At 44.8% G+C, this 14,236-nt stretch overlaps 1 protein-coding gene across 1 annotated transcript in view; it reads right to left on the bottom strand.

The window, feature by feature from the left end:
* The window catches only part of VIPR1 (vasoactive intestinal peptide receptor 1), a 76,958-nt gene extending 65,000 nt beyond the window's left edge, over nt 1-11,958 (bottom strand). Inside the window, exon 1 of the mRNA XM_009275936.2 lies at nt 11,857-11,958. Within this exon, the coding sequence (XP_009274211.1) occupies nt 11,857-11,923 (67 nt within the window). The 5' untranslated portion in view covers nt 11,924-11,958. The remainder of the gene's footprint in view (nt 1-11,856) is intronic.
* Between the last annotated feature and the right edge of the window lie 2,278 nt (nt 11,959-14,236).

Raw genomic sequence — 14,236 nt, 5'->3', positions numbered from 1 at the left:
AAAAGTCCTTGGCTAGTGTAAGCACTGCTCAGCAACAACTAAAACATCGGTGCGTTATCAACTTTGTTCTCATCCTAAATCCAAAACACAGCACTGTACCAGCTACTAGGAAGGAAATTAACTCTATCCCTGCCGAAACCAGGACAATATTAAACAGGGGAGAGCGCGAATGCAGTTCCCCACTACCACAAATTATGCAGTTGAGTTTCCCGCATTTGGGGAAATCGCAGGGGTCAGCACACCCGGAGTGCAGGGGATGAGCCTCGCCCTGAGAAAACCACCTGCCTGATCATGGTGTCTCCCCTGCCAGGTAAGTATGGCACTCTAATGAAGTGCACACACTCAGCTTGACTTGCTCTTTGAAGGCCATCAGGCAAGTGACAGCCCCCCTTGGCAATGTGCTCACGGCTCACCAGTCTGGAATAAGCTGTGGAGAGGTCCTATAGCAATTATGGCATGATTAAGAGGAATCTTACCCTGTTGCTACTTTAAAGTATCACCCTGTACCTTCAAGACCAAATGATATGCTTTGCAATGGAGATTTTCAGCCATTGCTCTTCTTCATGGTAAATATTGGGCTAAGATATGACACTCCACTACTCCACTAAAAAAAAGACTGCCTGTCCTGCTACTAGAAAGATACTGCTGGCTTTACGCAAAGCTGGAGAGAGCTTCATCACGTAAAATCTTCATGATCTAGCTCTTGATTGTTAAATGTGCTGGAGTTTGTGCTGGAAATGTGCTTCTCGCTCATAAATATTGAGGGGCATCTGCAGAAGCAGGAAAGGTTGTGTGGGAGCCCTGTACCTTAGCTCTGTAGGAAGGGACAAGAAGGACTAGAAAGCTTTGGTTTCACATGGAGGCATATTTAACGGTTAGAAGGCAAGAAAAAAGAAAAGTTAAATTTGTGAGACACCGATAATTTAAAAGCTTTCCATAATAGAAACCCTACTTAGGCCTGGTGGGTGTAAACCGTGGTACGTCTGACCTCAGCTCCTCATGTCCTCCACAGTTTCACTTTCCTATGTTAAAAGGCCTGGATATCAAGAAATAAAGGCACCTAGATTACAGAAAGTCCAGTGCATAGTAAAACCAGTGGAAAAATCTCCACCAGCTGCAGCAGGTTTCGGACCTCAGCCATATATTGTAACAGGAGTTCGACATAACTTATGGCATATGCAATGTTTTCCAAAGTACTTTCCTATGTAAAAAGGGTAGATACCATCATGAAAGTGCCCTGATACAGTCAGCCAGAAAAGAAAAATAAAGAAGATCAGGAAGGGGAGATTTCTTAACTAGAAATCTGATGGGGTGTGAGGGGGACAAATACAAGCCGTTGTCAGAAACAAAAGCTCTGCATAGATGGATTTCATCTGAGCAATTATCCAGAGCTTTGAAAATGCTTTACATTTGCTTTCCATTGCTCTGTAGCAATGGCATTTTCTCCTTATTTCTATAACGTTTGCATAGCTAAGGCCGCGTGCATCTATATATTACCCCTTGCTAAAAAAAAAAAGGGTAACCAAAAAGTCTGATGGCATGTAAAAAGGTTACACATTCTCCAAACTAAAATGCCTTTTTTTCAGTACAAGACTTACGTCCACTAAGTAGCTGTTAATCCCCACAAGCCACAAGACAGCTGTACCCAAGTCAAATAAACACTGCTGTTCGTTAGAAACCTTGCAGCCAGGACATGTCAGCAACAGGCAAAACAAAAGCAAAGCCTCCACCCCCGTAGCATATTAAGGCAGAAAACAGATGTTGTAACGTCCTATCTTGTGATTGTGTCTGTAGAAAAGTGAGGTCAAGGCAAAAATCAACTCTTAGCTCTACAGGGAAGAATGATGAAGTGCTGTGTAGATCTGTGTTTGAATTTCATCCTGTCGCTGGTAGGTGTCTGGACTTCAGATGATAGGGTAGGCTCAGACAGCGACAAGCAACTGAGGAGGTGCTACTATTCAACTGGGAATAGCAGTCCTCAGTGGAGAGGTGCACCCTCCTTGAGCAGTGGGTTACCAAGCAAGGATGGACAGCCAAATAACAGCTTTGTAGGGAAAACACCTTTGGGTAGTATTTCCTCAGAAAAAGACTCATGGCCTGGAAGAATGGCCATCAGCTTCAGACTGGATCAAAGCAGCCAATACAAAAGTCGGGGGGCTGCTTACATCTAAGGGTTGAAGCTGGGTTTACCACCATGGCAACATGTGCTTCCTTCTCATGTTTCAGATGCCATCTTTCCTAGCGTGGTCAAGGGAAGGTTATCCTCTGAAAAATACAGGGCAGATTTCTTTCTTTTGAATTTCCAGAGTGCAGGCTCCACCTCAGTAAGAGCTGCAGCATGAAGCGTTGGTGGCTGGGAAGAGTCCCAGAGCAGATGAGGAAAGCATTAATGAAGGAAGACCATTTGGAGGTACCATGCAGTGGCCTGTCCCAACTGAGTATCATGGCCACTGTCCAATAACTGGAAGAAAAAATTCTGTTAAATAAAAGGCACCTTGACTCTGGTACTGATCCTCTAAGGAAGATAAATGAGAGTCTGGGGTTTAAGGTCTTGATGTCACATGGCTGAATTTTCTGCTGTTGTAGGAGAGGCCACATTGTCCAGGAATAGAGGACTGATGTCATATCTGGAAGTTGCCTGATGTTGCTGGTCAGAGCAAGACTGAAACCAAGAGGCCCTTTGTATCACCTAGACCAGAGTAATAAGGTGCAGTAAATGAAAAACTAAGGAAAGACAACATGGAAAGAAGTCCTGCAGGTCCCTTTGCCTTTAAAGAGATCATTAAGATCAAATGTAGGGATCTAGTTTAGACTGAACTAAATTGTTCTCCAGGCTTCATTGAATATCTTGACTAGATCCTCAGGGCTTGATTTAGCAGACCAGCAGTAGTCATTTAATGCCATTCCTGGTGTCCCAGGATACATGAGATTTTTGGAGGGGCTGGTGGATATGGTACAAGACTTATGATAGCCCTACACAATTCTGAAATGACAACTGGAGGCCTCACTGATTATCCAAGAGCATCCGTTAAGAACTTTGATGTGTGGCTAAGGGCTCACAAGAGTCAACCCCCGTCCAAGGGGGTCTGACTATTTTTCTTGACTTTTCTTGACTTTTTTCTTTGACTGCTCTGAAGCACAGGGACAAACCTGCCTGCTTCCCCTGCAAGCAAAACCTCTCTGCAGAGCTTCTCAGCCTGGGGACAGGTCTCTCCTCTGGCTGCACCAGTGTCACCTTACATTATTACCCAGAGACCCCCTCAGATGTCTGCCAGGATGTATATTTCCCCTGGAAGCTACCACCCTTCAAATCTACCAGTTCAGTGGCTCATCTGAATGTTCCCTCCACTACTGAGTTTAAAACAGTGGCTTTTTGCTAACAAAACCATCCATCCTCATGTATGTGAAGGTGTAAGGAGCACCCACATGAGCACTTGGCAGGTCTCAGGGTAGTACCACCACCCTGACGCAGCCAGAATATGCAGCATTTCCCCAGCCTGGGGTGAGTGGTCCATCCACCCCCTTCTCCGCCCTGCCGCGTGCACTACCTCGAGCGCTTGAGCTGCCATCAGCCACGTAGTGCCTACTCTAGCGATGGAGCACCTGGAGAGCTGCTGATAACTGGACTGTCATACAAATCCGTCCGACACATCATCTATTGCAGGAGGTCTTATGCAACTGGAAGGTGAGAATTCACTTGAACTTTTGCAAGCAAGGAACTATTAATTATTTCTTATCTTACTGCACTATAAACAGATGGTGATGAATAAACAGACTGCTAATTTAAACTTCATTAACGTTTTTCCAGCTTGACTTTTAATTTCCGTATGTTCACTGCTTCTTCTCCCATCAAACACGGCTTGACTTCTTCAAGGGAGACTGACAAAGAACCCCAAGCTCTAAATTTGGCTTTTCAAGCCAGCCTCCGCTCTAGGCTTGTGGAACAGCAAAAGCAATATTCAGTTTTTAAACAACATGGGCCATTTCCCACCTGGATTTCTTTGCATGCGACAATGCTGATGATGAGCTTGCAGGACTCAGCTCTATTGCCCATAACAAATGTGAAGCATGTACAAGTTAAGCAGATGTGAACAGGCATTGGGAAGGCGATTGGCACTATTTTCTTTCACGTTTTCCACTTTTCTGACTTTTTGATTGGGTTTCAAATCCTGCTTGCAAGACAGACAGGTCTAGATTGAAAATATAAACTGCAGTGCTGAAGTACTCGAGGTATCAGAAGCAGCTTGGCTGTAGCAGTTCCTTGATGGCTATTGGCAATTTTCACTGACACTTAGAAAATAATCTCAGCTATCTCCACGCTACTGAACTGTGGGGAACAGACAGACAAAATGCAGGTCTGGCTCTGTGAGATGCTGACAGCCTCCAGCTGTGAAGTTCTGAGCTCATTTCACTTACACTTCTGCAAGTATTTAGGAACCAAACCAAGCCAAAGTCTTCCCTTTTGGAGAAAAAGAAAAAAAGTCCTGAAAAACTGTAGCGACGGAAGTTCAACAAAGGGAAATGCAAAGTCCTACACTTGGGAAGCAATAATGCCATGCACCCATACGAGCTGGAGAGTAGCTTTGCAGAGAAGGACCTGGAGGTCCTGGTGGACACCAAGTTGAACATGAGCTAGCAATGTGCCCTTGCCACAAAGAAGGTGAATGGGATCCTGGGCTGAATTAGGAGGAGCGTTGACAGTAGGTTGAGGGACGTGATCCTTCCCCTCTGCTCAGCACTGGTGAGACTCATCTGGGATGCTGGGTCCAGGTCTGGGCTCCCCAGTACACGAGAGACATGGACATACTGGAGAGAGTCCAGCAAAAGGCTGCAAAGAGGATTAAGGAACTGGAGCATCTCACATCTAAGGAAAGGCTGAGAGAGCTGGGACTGTTCGGCCTAGAGAAGAGAAGGCTCAGGAGGGATCTTACCAATGCGTATAAATATCCGATGGTGTTCAGGGGAAAGCAAAGAAAACAGAGAGGCAATGGGCACAAACTGAAAAACAGGAAATTCCATTTAAAAATAAGATTTTTTTTTTCCCCCTGTTAACATACTTAGACACTGGAATAGGTTGTCTAGAGAGGTTGTGGACTCTCTATCCCTGGAGATATTCAAAACCCAACTGGACATGGCCCTGAGCAACCTGATTTGGTTGACCATGCTTTAATCAGCGGTTTGGACTAGGTGGTATCAGGAGCTCCCTGCCAACCTCAGTGATTTTGTGATACTAAGCCAAGGTTCTATGTTAATGCAGAAAACCGCATCCCACCTGCTCAGGTCATGAGGCTCTGGTGTCAGGAGTCTTCTGTGGTTTAAAGCTCTCCTCTCTGTTCTTGAATATTTTCCCTCATACTCAAACTTCCATGCCATTAAAGTAAACTCCAAAACTGGGCCAGGATTCCCGTGCCCAAGTGCCGCCTGATATTCCCACCACTCTCCGTGAAGGCTGTTTACCATACGATGCCATGTTTCCTGCACAGCGGCATGGTCTCCAGAGCTGCTCATCCCACCCAAACACGAGTCACAGTACCTCGTTCAACTGCCATTCCTAAATGACCCTCCTGCCTCTGAAAGGATATCTGATTGCAGAGCGAATTGATTAGCAATAATGGGATAAACAGATAATGAGCTGAGCCAACCGACCTAGACCTGATTGCTTTTCTTGGCTTTTTGACAGAAAAGAAAGGTTACTTTTTTTTAATTTTATTTGGGTGCTTCAGGTTGAGCTGAACTGTTTGTAAGCTGCAGCCATGGAGAGGTGAGGCTTTCTCAAAAACAAAACCAAAAAAGCCCCGCTGTGCTCAGGGATCATTACAGGAAAAAAAGCAAGTGGAAGTCAGCAAGAGGCAACGCAGTGGTGAGACCTGCCTTGCGGCAAGCCTTTAGGAGCTCAGCCACACTTCACATAGAGAGAGATTTGCCACCATCTGTGAGTCTGGAAAGCAAAACCTCCTTCAGCCATCCTCTCCTCCTAACCCTTGGGAGAGCACTTCCCTACTGCTGCTAACTGAATTATCAGCTAAGCAGTCACTGTATTGCATACAGATGTCCTGGCTGAAAAAGTATTTGGAATAAAAGCCTGGTTTTCAGTGGGGCTGGGATTGCATTCTTCACTTTTGAAATATGTTTGTAAGCATTTTCAAAATATTACAGAGGACTGAGGAACTCTATTTATTATAAGCTCCTAAAACTACTAAGTGCCTTGGAGAACCCCAGGCTGTGGAATTGCCTTATTTATTTGTTTTACGTTGCAGTGGTGGGAGATGCCACCAGAGAAGCAGCCCTGTACAGCCAGAGAGCAAAAGGAAAGGGAAAGAAGCCCAAACAGCTACTGGGCATATCGCAGCAGCTGCTGGCAGCGTGCAAACTGCTCTCTGCGAAGCAATTCTCAAAAACCTCCCATCACACTTGCTCAGTGGGGTGGCAGAGAGAGCTCTCACCGAACGCGTTCAAATCCTGGGACTGACTTGGCTGAACTGACACTGCAGTTGCCCAGGCAGGACTCCCACGGGCACTGGCTGTTGAAAATTTCGGATGATCTGGGAACCCTTTGAACGGTGCAGCTGAACCCCCGAACCTGACCTGCTACCAGTTGCTTACAGTACACCGATCTTGCAGAAAGCAGCGCTGCAGGGTCACTGGTGGTGTAACTGCACCGAGATGCTGCTGAGCTAAATGTCCCAGCTGTTCTGGACACTGGAGCACTGTCAGGACTTTAGCTCCTGCCTCTGCATACCCATTACAGCACTGCATTGCTCGGCACTGGCATATAGGGCAATGTGGCTTTGTATATGTCAGCTATAACTTGAGCATCCCCAAGGAACTCCCTAAGCAGCTGCTGGGAAAACATCAGCCACAAAAATCTGCACCCGCAGCCATTGCAGATTGATGTACGATACTATGTAGAGATATATTTGGGAGAAGAAAGGCGGAGAAAGAGAAGAGGCAACGTAACCTGGATGACGTGTATTTTCTCTTTTGGGGTGTTGTTTCTCCCCAGACACATAGTAGCTTCCTGTGAATTCAAATTGTGGGTGCTGCCAAAATACTGCATTTCCTATTCCTCTGTCTACCCACAGTACTTTTATAAGTCCCAATCGTAAAAGAGCTGGACACTTTTCAATTTGTTTGTCCTTACCTTACCCCTGCTAGATAGGAAAATATTAATATTTCTGTTTTAAAGGAGGAAAACTAAGGCCAAGAGACCCAGGGAGTCACCCTAACTGCAGCAACAGTGCTGCTGTAGTTGCAATAATCTATGGATATCAAGTAAGGCAAAGTTTGCGGGGAGACCAACTGTTAGACTAGCATGGAGTGGGATTAAAACATGCTTAGGGTGGGAAATTAAGGCATCCGCAGCTAATGGATGTGGATTCACAAACATCTCACACATAACAAAACTACAAATTTCACTAGTCCAACACCCAGGTATGTCTGTGTGTGATGCAGCATTTTCTCCTTAGCTGTGTGATAAGGGGAGGAATAACCAAAACTTCTTTTCCAGCATGTCAAAACCCAGCAAAAAAGTCTTCTCTCTCACTTCACAGAAATGGTGCAGGCATCTCACTGACTTGAGTTTTAGGTCCTTTAGGAACGCAGTCTGCACTGAGATTGAGACGAGGCGTTTTGTACATCATCCCCTGCACTGAGCAGGGAAGAATCCTGCCACTTGCACAGTAACAGGTTTTTCAAAAGATTTTTTTAATAATGCCTCAGATTATATTGTGAGCACTCTTTGGGGGGGGGCAAAGGATCGGAAAGATCATCTAACACATACCCAAGTGAAAGTTTAGCTTCCTGAAATGCAATTCTGTATGTGAACAAACAGATTCATCACTCCTAATGATGGAATTGGGACTTCACCTCATTTGGCCAAATCCCCTCCAAGCCAGTGAACACCAGGACAGGCATCATCTGCGAAGTGTGGTTATTTCCAACACAGCTGAGCTGCTCACTAAGAATCCCCTCATAGTAAACGAAGATCTCGTCAACAGGCAAGACAATCTGAACATGATTCACCACATCCTAAAAGAGATGCCTACACTTGGCCAGAACACGCTAGAGCTACCTAAAATCAAGTGAGAGAAATCCCTCACGAAAAGTCATTCCCATGCAATGGCTATTTGTCCGTGTGAAACAAACCGGTCTCAATCTACTTAGTCTTGATTTTAATGGTAAAGAATCCACTTCTGTATTGAATCACAATCGTCACTTTACATCTTTACTAGTTATTTCAGCATGGAGGTAAAAGGATAACAGGGCAGAGGACTGCAAGGGCAGTCCCGCTCATGAAATCCAGTCCTGTGCTGCAATACACAGCTGCATCCTACACACCCTTTCATAAACTGGGCAAGCTCTGCCATGAAGTCAATAAAACACTCCTTCCTGCAGACCTCCAGAAAGGCTGTTCAGTCTCCTCTGATGGTTACAAACTTCCTTTAAAGTCCAGACTTTGATCTCACAGCCGTTTTATTCTCCTGTGTACACACTGCCAGCTTAAACTGGTCTTCCCTGCTGTTTTCTCCCTAGCTGCATCTTCTGCAGCCCTTCCTGTGCTGAAAAGCTAACCTCTTCTCATCAGAGGTGGTCGCGCTTTTGTGACCCCCGTGTCTCTCCTGTGTCCCCGCTAAAGTCTCCTCAAATGTGGGTAACTTCACGGATACTGAAACACACTCCTACCAGGGAATAGAGAGACTCCCATCCTGCTAATAATAAACAGCAGTCCTGTGGTCCAGCAATTGGCACCTACTACCAGCACTGAAAACACAGAGGTTTAATTTGGAAAGAAAGCATCGATTTCACCCATGCATATACACCCACTATAAGGAATGGGTGTTCGAAGACAAAAGAGCGTTAAGACAAACGTTATTGTTTATCAGTGGAAATCTACCTGCTTATCCTGAGCCGGTGATCAATCGCAGCGCTACCATCAGGTGTTCTTAATAAGTGACTAATCTATCTGACACATCAAATTACATCTGTGATTAAGCCCCTCTGATCAATACAATTGATAATGGCTTCTAAACAAAGCTTTATTTCCAGACTGTACCGAGATGGTGTGTTTCCTTGTTTCCACTCATTTAATTAGAAAGGATAACAAATCGGTTGTTAAACCTCGAGTGATTTTCTTTTCGCTAAAAGGATGTGGAACGCGCAGAAGGCAATACACCTACCTGGCCATAAATCAAGGTATTACATTATGGATGGCAGGGAATCTCAATTGCTTTCCATTCTCCTTCTCTGAGGGACTGAACCGTGTTAAAATTACATTTTTCCTGGGAGTTTTACTAGGATTTTTTTTTTCCCAGCAACACTCGGACTAAACAGTCATCACCTTCATATGATCTCATATCATCACCTGCCTAAGATTTCTCCCCACTAAACTTCCCCCTTATCCCCAACTGTCAAAGTTTAAAGTTTTGTTTTGCAGCTGTGCTCAGCTACATTTATCGAGTTATGGAGCTCCACTCCAGAAAAACACCTTTTTCTACCTACATGTGCTCACATGCTGTGCCTTGAACACTCCAAGGGGGAAGGACATGCCAATTAGACACTTTGAAGTTACCTGTCCACACCATTTTCAAAACAGACTTCTCCATAAGATGATTCACCCATTGTCACCCATTTGAGAGACAACACTTTAGAGGTGCTGGTTTCTTTCTGTTGATGGCAAGGGCAGCCGTGAGTGCCTAGCGAAGAGTCGGGTATTGAGCTCTTAAATACCTGCTGATGTTTTGGGGCAAATGGATGCCAAGTGCTTTCCACACAGTTTGCTTCGTAAAATTTGGTTGGACACACTCTGTGTCCCTACACGCACTTGTTCCACGCTGATGTCATCAATGACCACTTCTACCCAGGACATGCAGACATACACAAACGACATCTGACATTAACTCAGGAGTAGCAGGTACTGTCTCCACGGACAAAAAAACATGTTATAGTGCTCACAACTGCGATTTCTGAATCAGTCCCATTTAATGACTATGGGTAGTGACTGGTGGAAATGCAGAATTATCCCAGTCCAATATTTCAGCATTCCATTACGAAAAACAAACCCCAAAGGATTCTTCTATACTTGCTAGTGCTTGGGCATTAAGGGTTTGCAAAATGACTGAGTGTGTTTTTACATCAGAATCCGGAAAAATATTTTCAGTGGTTTAATTCACTGGAGAGATAAAAAAAGCTGTTTTGGATTAAACTTTCCAATGAGGAAAATTATTTTGAAAAAGCAGAAAGAAAATATTAACACTTCAAGTATTTATTCTTCTATTTTGAATGTACTGTATTTAATTGAATTTCTTTAAATGTCCATAAAAATGAAATGAAGCATTTAGTTGGCTTTCAGACGAATGTTTTTAATGACCCTGACTTTTCCCTTTACTGGATTCCAGGAGAACATTTCTTCAAACGACTCCATTTAACTGTACAGGCACACTTGAAATAATTTCCGAACCAAAGAAAAACCATATCTTAGTAGATAAAAGCAGGGGCCAAAAGCCATCCTTGCATCCAGCAAAGCTCCTCCAGGGATCAGCTTGTCCCCAGGATGCTATTCTATCGTTAATAAGCATTGGGTAGAACAGTCGTCCTGTCTGTAGCCTAACTGCAAGCAATGCCAAGAGAGAGAGGATGAGAAGACATCCTCTTCCACTTTTTCCTCTTTTGGGAGGTGGGATGCAAATATCAAGCAGGATACGTATCTTCCCACCCCTTCCCCCAGCAATGCGATCCCTTGTTTTCGGAGCCTGACAGCCTGCCACTGGTCCCTACACCTCCTTTACCCACAAACCCAGGACCTGTAAGTTGAGAGAGGCACTTGGAGGGGGAGAGGTCCAACTCGATGCCTCAACTTGGGGCTTTGACAGCACTGCTGTGGGATGGGATGGGACGTGATGGGGTGGGACAGCACCAAGACCAAAAGCTTGCTTTCTTTGCCACACTGATCTCTACAATTTAAGACTGAGCATGGGTGGCTGTATCAAAATCTCCCAAGCTCTCTGCAGGCTGCCCGCTGGGGAATTGTGTTAGCATAGACCCTTTCAACATCACCTACCCGTGTCCTGTCTCGCAGGTTGGTCTGCAGCTCCTCTGCTCACAGCAACACCCCGCAGCCTCTCTCCTGCTCTGAAACCCCACGTGCCCAACGCGTGGTGTGCCAGGCCTGCTCCTCGAGGGAGGCACAGCTCCATGGCTGCTGCCTGAGGCCGGGATGGAGAAACCTTGTAAGGCCGGAGAGCAAAGGTGGCATCATTGACCTGGCCCTCCTGTCCTGATCACTGAAGCAGGGCGTGGGTTAAGGGGACCGGAGAGCCTTCCAGGAGGACTGCCCAGTGTGTTGTGTGCTCCATGTCACGTGAACAAGGAGAAGATCTCAGCTGCCTGGCCCAAATTCATAGATACCTTGCAGCCTTGGAGCATACCCTTCCTTCCTCTGCTTCGCCACCGGGGCAGGAGGAATTTTGGCATGGGGATGGGATTCAATGGAAGGAGAAGGTCGCCATAACTTCTCTTGAAGCAAACCAAGGCCTATGAGAACTTCAGGCTTTCAGATCCCAGGGAAAAATTGGTTAAGGCACTTCCAGTTCAGAGAGATGGGAGACTGAGACACCTAAGCTAGGCTTACCTGGCTGGGAGGCAGCAAGTGATCCCCAGCGAGCTATTCAAACTCTTGGTTGATTGAATCAGACTTTGGAAGTACCTATTTCTCTCCCTCCTAATGTAAGAGCTCAACATCAGCTGGAGTGACTGCCCTGCTCGAGCAGCAGAACGGGTGAGAAATGGCATGGGCAAGGCAGATGTGAGGCTGGCTGATGTTGGCTTGCAGGCCAGGGAGAGAAGAGAGCATCCCCATACCTGAAGTCTGGTTATCCCCAATAAGCTCTGCCAAGCACTGGCTGCGCTCCTCTTCAATCTCCTGCATGATGATGCACTCCGGACGTGTGCTGGATGCCTGCAGAAAGGGCAGAGAAGAAGAGAGTGAGCAAAACCCATCTATCCTCAGAGATGCGTTCCCGGGGATTCATGGCCACCTGAGTTCCCCTGGGCCACTGCACAATGGGGATATATACCCAGCCTAATTTTATGTTTGCTTGAGAGAAGGAAGTGTAACCCAGAGCCTGCTGAAAAAAAACAGCCTTTCCCTCCATGCCTTCCTTAAAAAAAAAACAAACTAATTTTTTCTGATGATCAGGAGGAATTCTGCTTCTTTATGCTCTGGGAACCCTGCCTGACTAACCTCACACCAACAGCTATCTAGGGCAGGAAGATGGCAGTTTTAATATTCATGCCAAGAGCAGTGGGATCTGTGCTTATAAGGTTTCTTCCCTCCATTCTCACATGGCCTGCCTCCTGGCTCATGCTAATTCAAAGCAAAACAAAAACCAAATCAAATAAGAACGAAATCTCTGATGCAGATTAGGAGATCAAGGAGCTAAGAAGCAGGAAATTCCTAATGACAAGACTTTTTCCCCCAAGTGGTTTCTCCTCAGTCAGACCTAATTATATTGTGTTTGTAATACAACAGTGGCTATAAATGTTCAGGTGGTTAATCGTGGACTCCTTACAACGTGTAATTCATGAACTGCCTCAATCATAAAATGTGCAAATGACAATTTGCATTCCAAAAAAAGGAACCAGGAGCTGGACAATGGGTCACATAACACAGTGTCCCCTTGTCACCAACACGCTCTCAACTTGGAGGGAACACCTTGCTTCATTGCTATGGCAATTGCAAGCCGAAATTGAGGTCCTATTACGCACGGTGCTGCACAAAACCCCGTCTCTTTCAAAGAGATTGGAAATGGCATTCAGCAGGGAGAAACCTATTCAGAAACTCAGCTGCAAAGAGACGGCAAAGGGGAATGATGTGAAGAAAGCAGAAGTCTTGGCTTGAGTTTATACCGTCACTGTTAAATGCAATGCAGGAAAAACCATGAGTTGGGTGAACTTCAGGGACAGATTTGGAGGGCAGGGGATGAGCCTTTGCCTGTAAGAAGTCATCGATTCAGTGTTCACTCTTGCTGGATTTTGGAAAAAGCATATATTTTAATCAGAAATAGGCAGAGAAAGGAAAAAAAAAAGATCTTTTCATGTCTCGTTTCAAAATGTGTGAGCTATTTCTCTATCCATATATTTGCCAGACAAGTTTGTGAGACAGAAGGCCCAGAAATCCTTTGAAGGAACAATTGTTTGATGTAAATTGCCCTTGGGATTAAAATTATAAAATAATTTAGCACATTAAATTTATTCTCACCATTTCTTATTAACCCAACCTGCTCTTTTCCCTGTTTCACCCCATGTCTTGTTCGGACTGTAATTTCCTTTAGGTTGGGAATGGGCCTTGATTAGTAGTGTATAAACAATTAATTATGTGGTTTTATAGTCAAAAATAAAAAAACAAACATGAGAAGGGGGGAATTATTTGGAGTTGTCTTGGTACTCAAATGTTTCTTTTTCCCAAAGGGAAACAGATCTTAGGAAATTTTATCTTGGTTCATCTAAAATACCATAGATTCATTTTGTTTTGATTTACAGTCCTTCTTGACTTTTTATTTTAACCTTAAAAAAGTGGGAGGGGAAGCGTGAGAGATTTGCAGAACATTTGCTGTAAAAATAAAGATTGAAATGTTTTCAAAACATTCTGACTTTTTCAAAGGAAAGTTTTAACTCTCTGGACTTAAACTATTGCCAAACTCATCTCACATCTATAAATAACTCAAGTTTTCACTTTATAAATTAATTCATACAGCTCTAACTTTGATCAGGCTTGGCAAAGTGCTGTGTACTTCCACAACATATTTTAATTTTTTTTTTATGCAGTAAGTTTTCTACCAAGCCCATTAGCAAGTGCTTCACTGTCGCATCTTCCCTTCACTAAAAATGCATGCCTAAATTGGTTGATTGCATATTTACCTCACCAGCCTGGTATTTACTTTAGAGTAAATGTTTTATCACCTTTCAAAAAAAAAAAATTAGGCTGATTCACCATTAGTATTCTGAAAAGTGGGTTCGCGATAGATTCAGGTAAACTTGATTATAGATGTAACAAACAGACGACACCAAGTTGGGCGGGAGTGTTGATCTGCTCGAGGGTAGGAAGGCTCTGCAGAGGGACCTGGACAGGCTGGATCGATGGGCCCAGGCCAACTGTATGAGGTTCAACAAGGCCAAGTGCCGGGTCCTGCACTTGGGTCACAACAACCCCATGCAGCGCTACAGGCTTGGGGAAGAGTGG

Source organism: Aptenodytes forsteri, unplaced genomic scaffold (assembly GCF_000699145.1).
Source record: "Aptenodytes forsteri isolate BGI_AS27 unplaced genomic scaffold, ASM69914v1 Scaffold80, whole genome shotgun sequence".
Classification (NCBI taxonomy): Eukaryota; Metazoa; Chordata; class Aves; order Sphenisciformes; family Spheniscidae; genus Aptenodytes; species Aptenodytes forsteri.
This window is presented reverse-complemented; position numbering and strand designations above follow the sequence as displayed.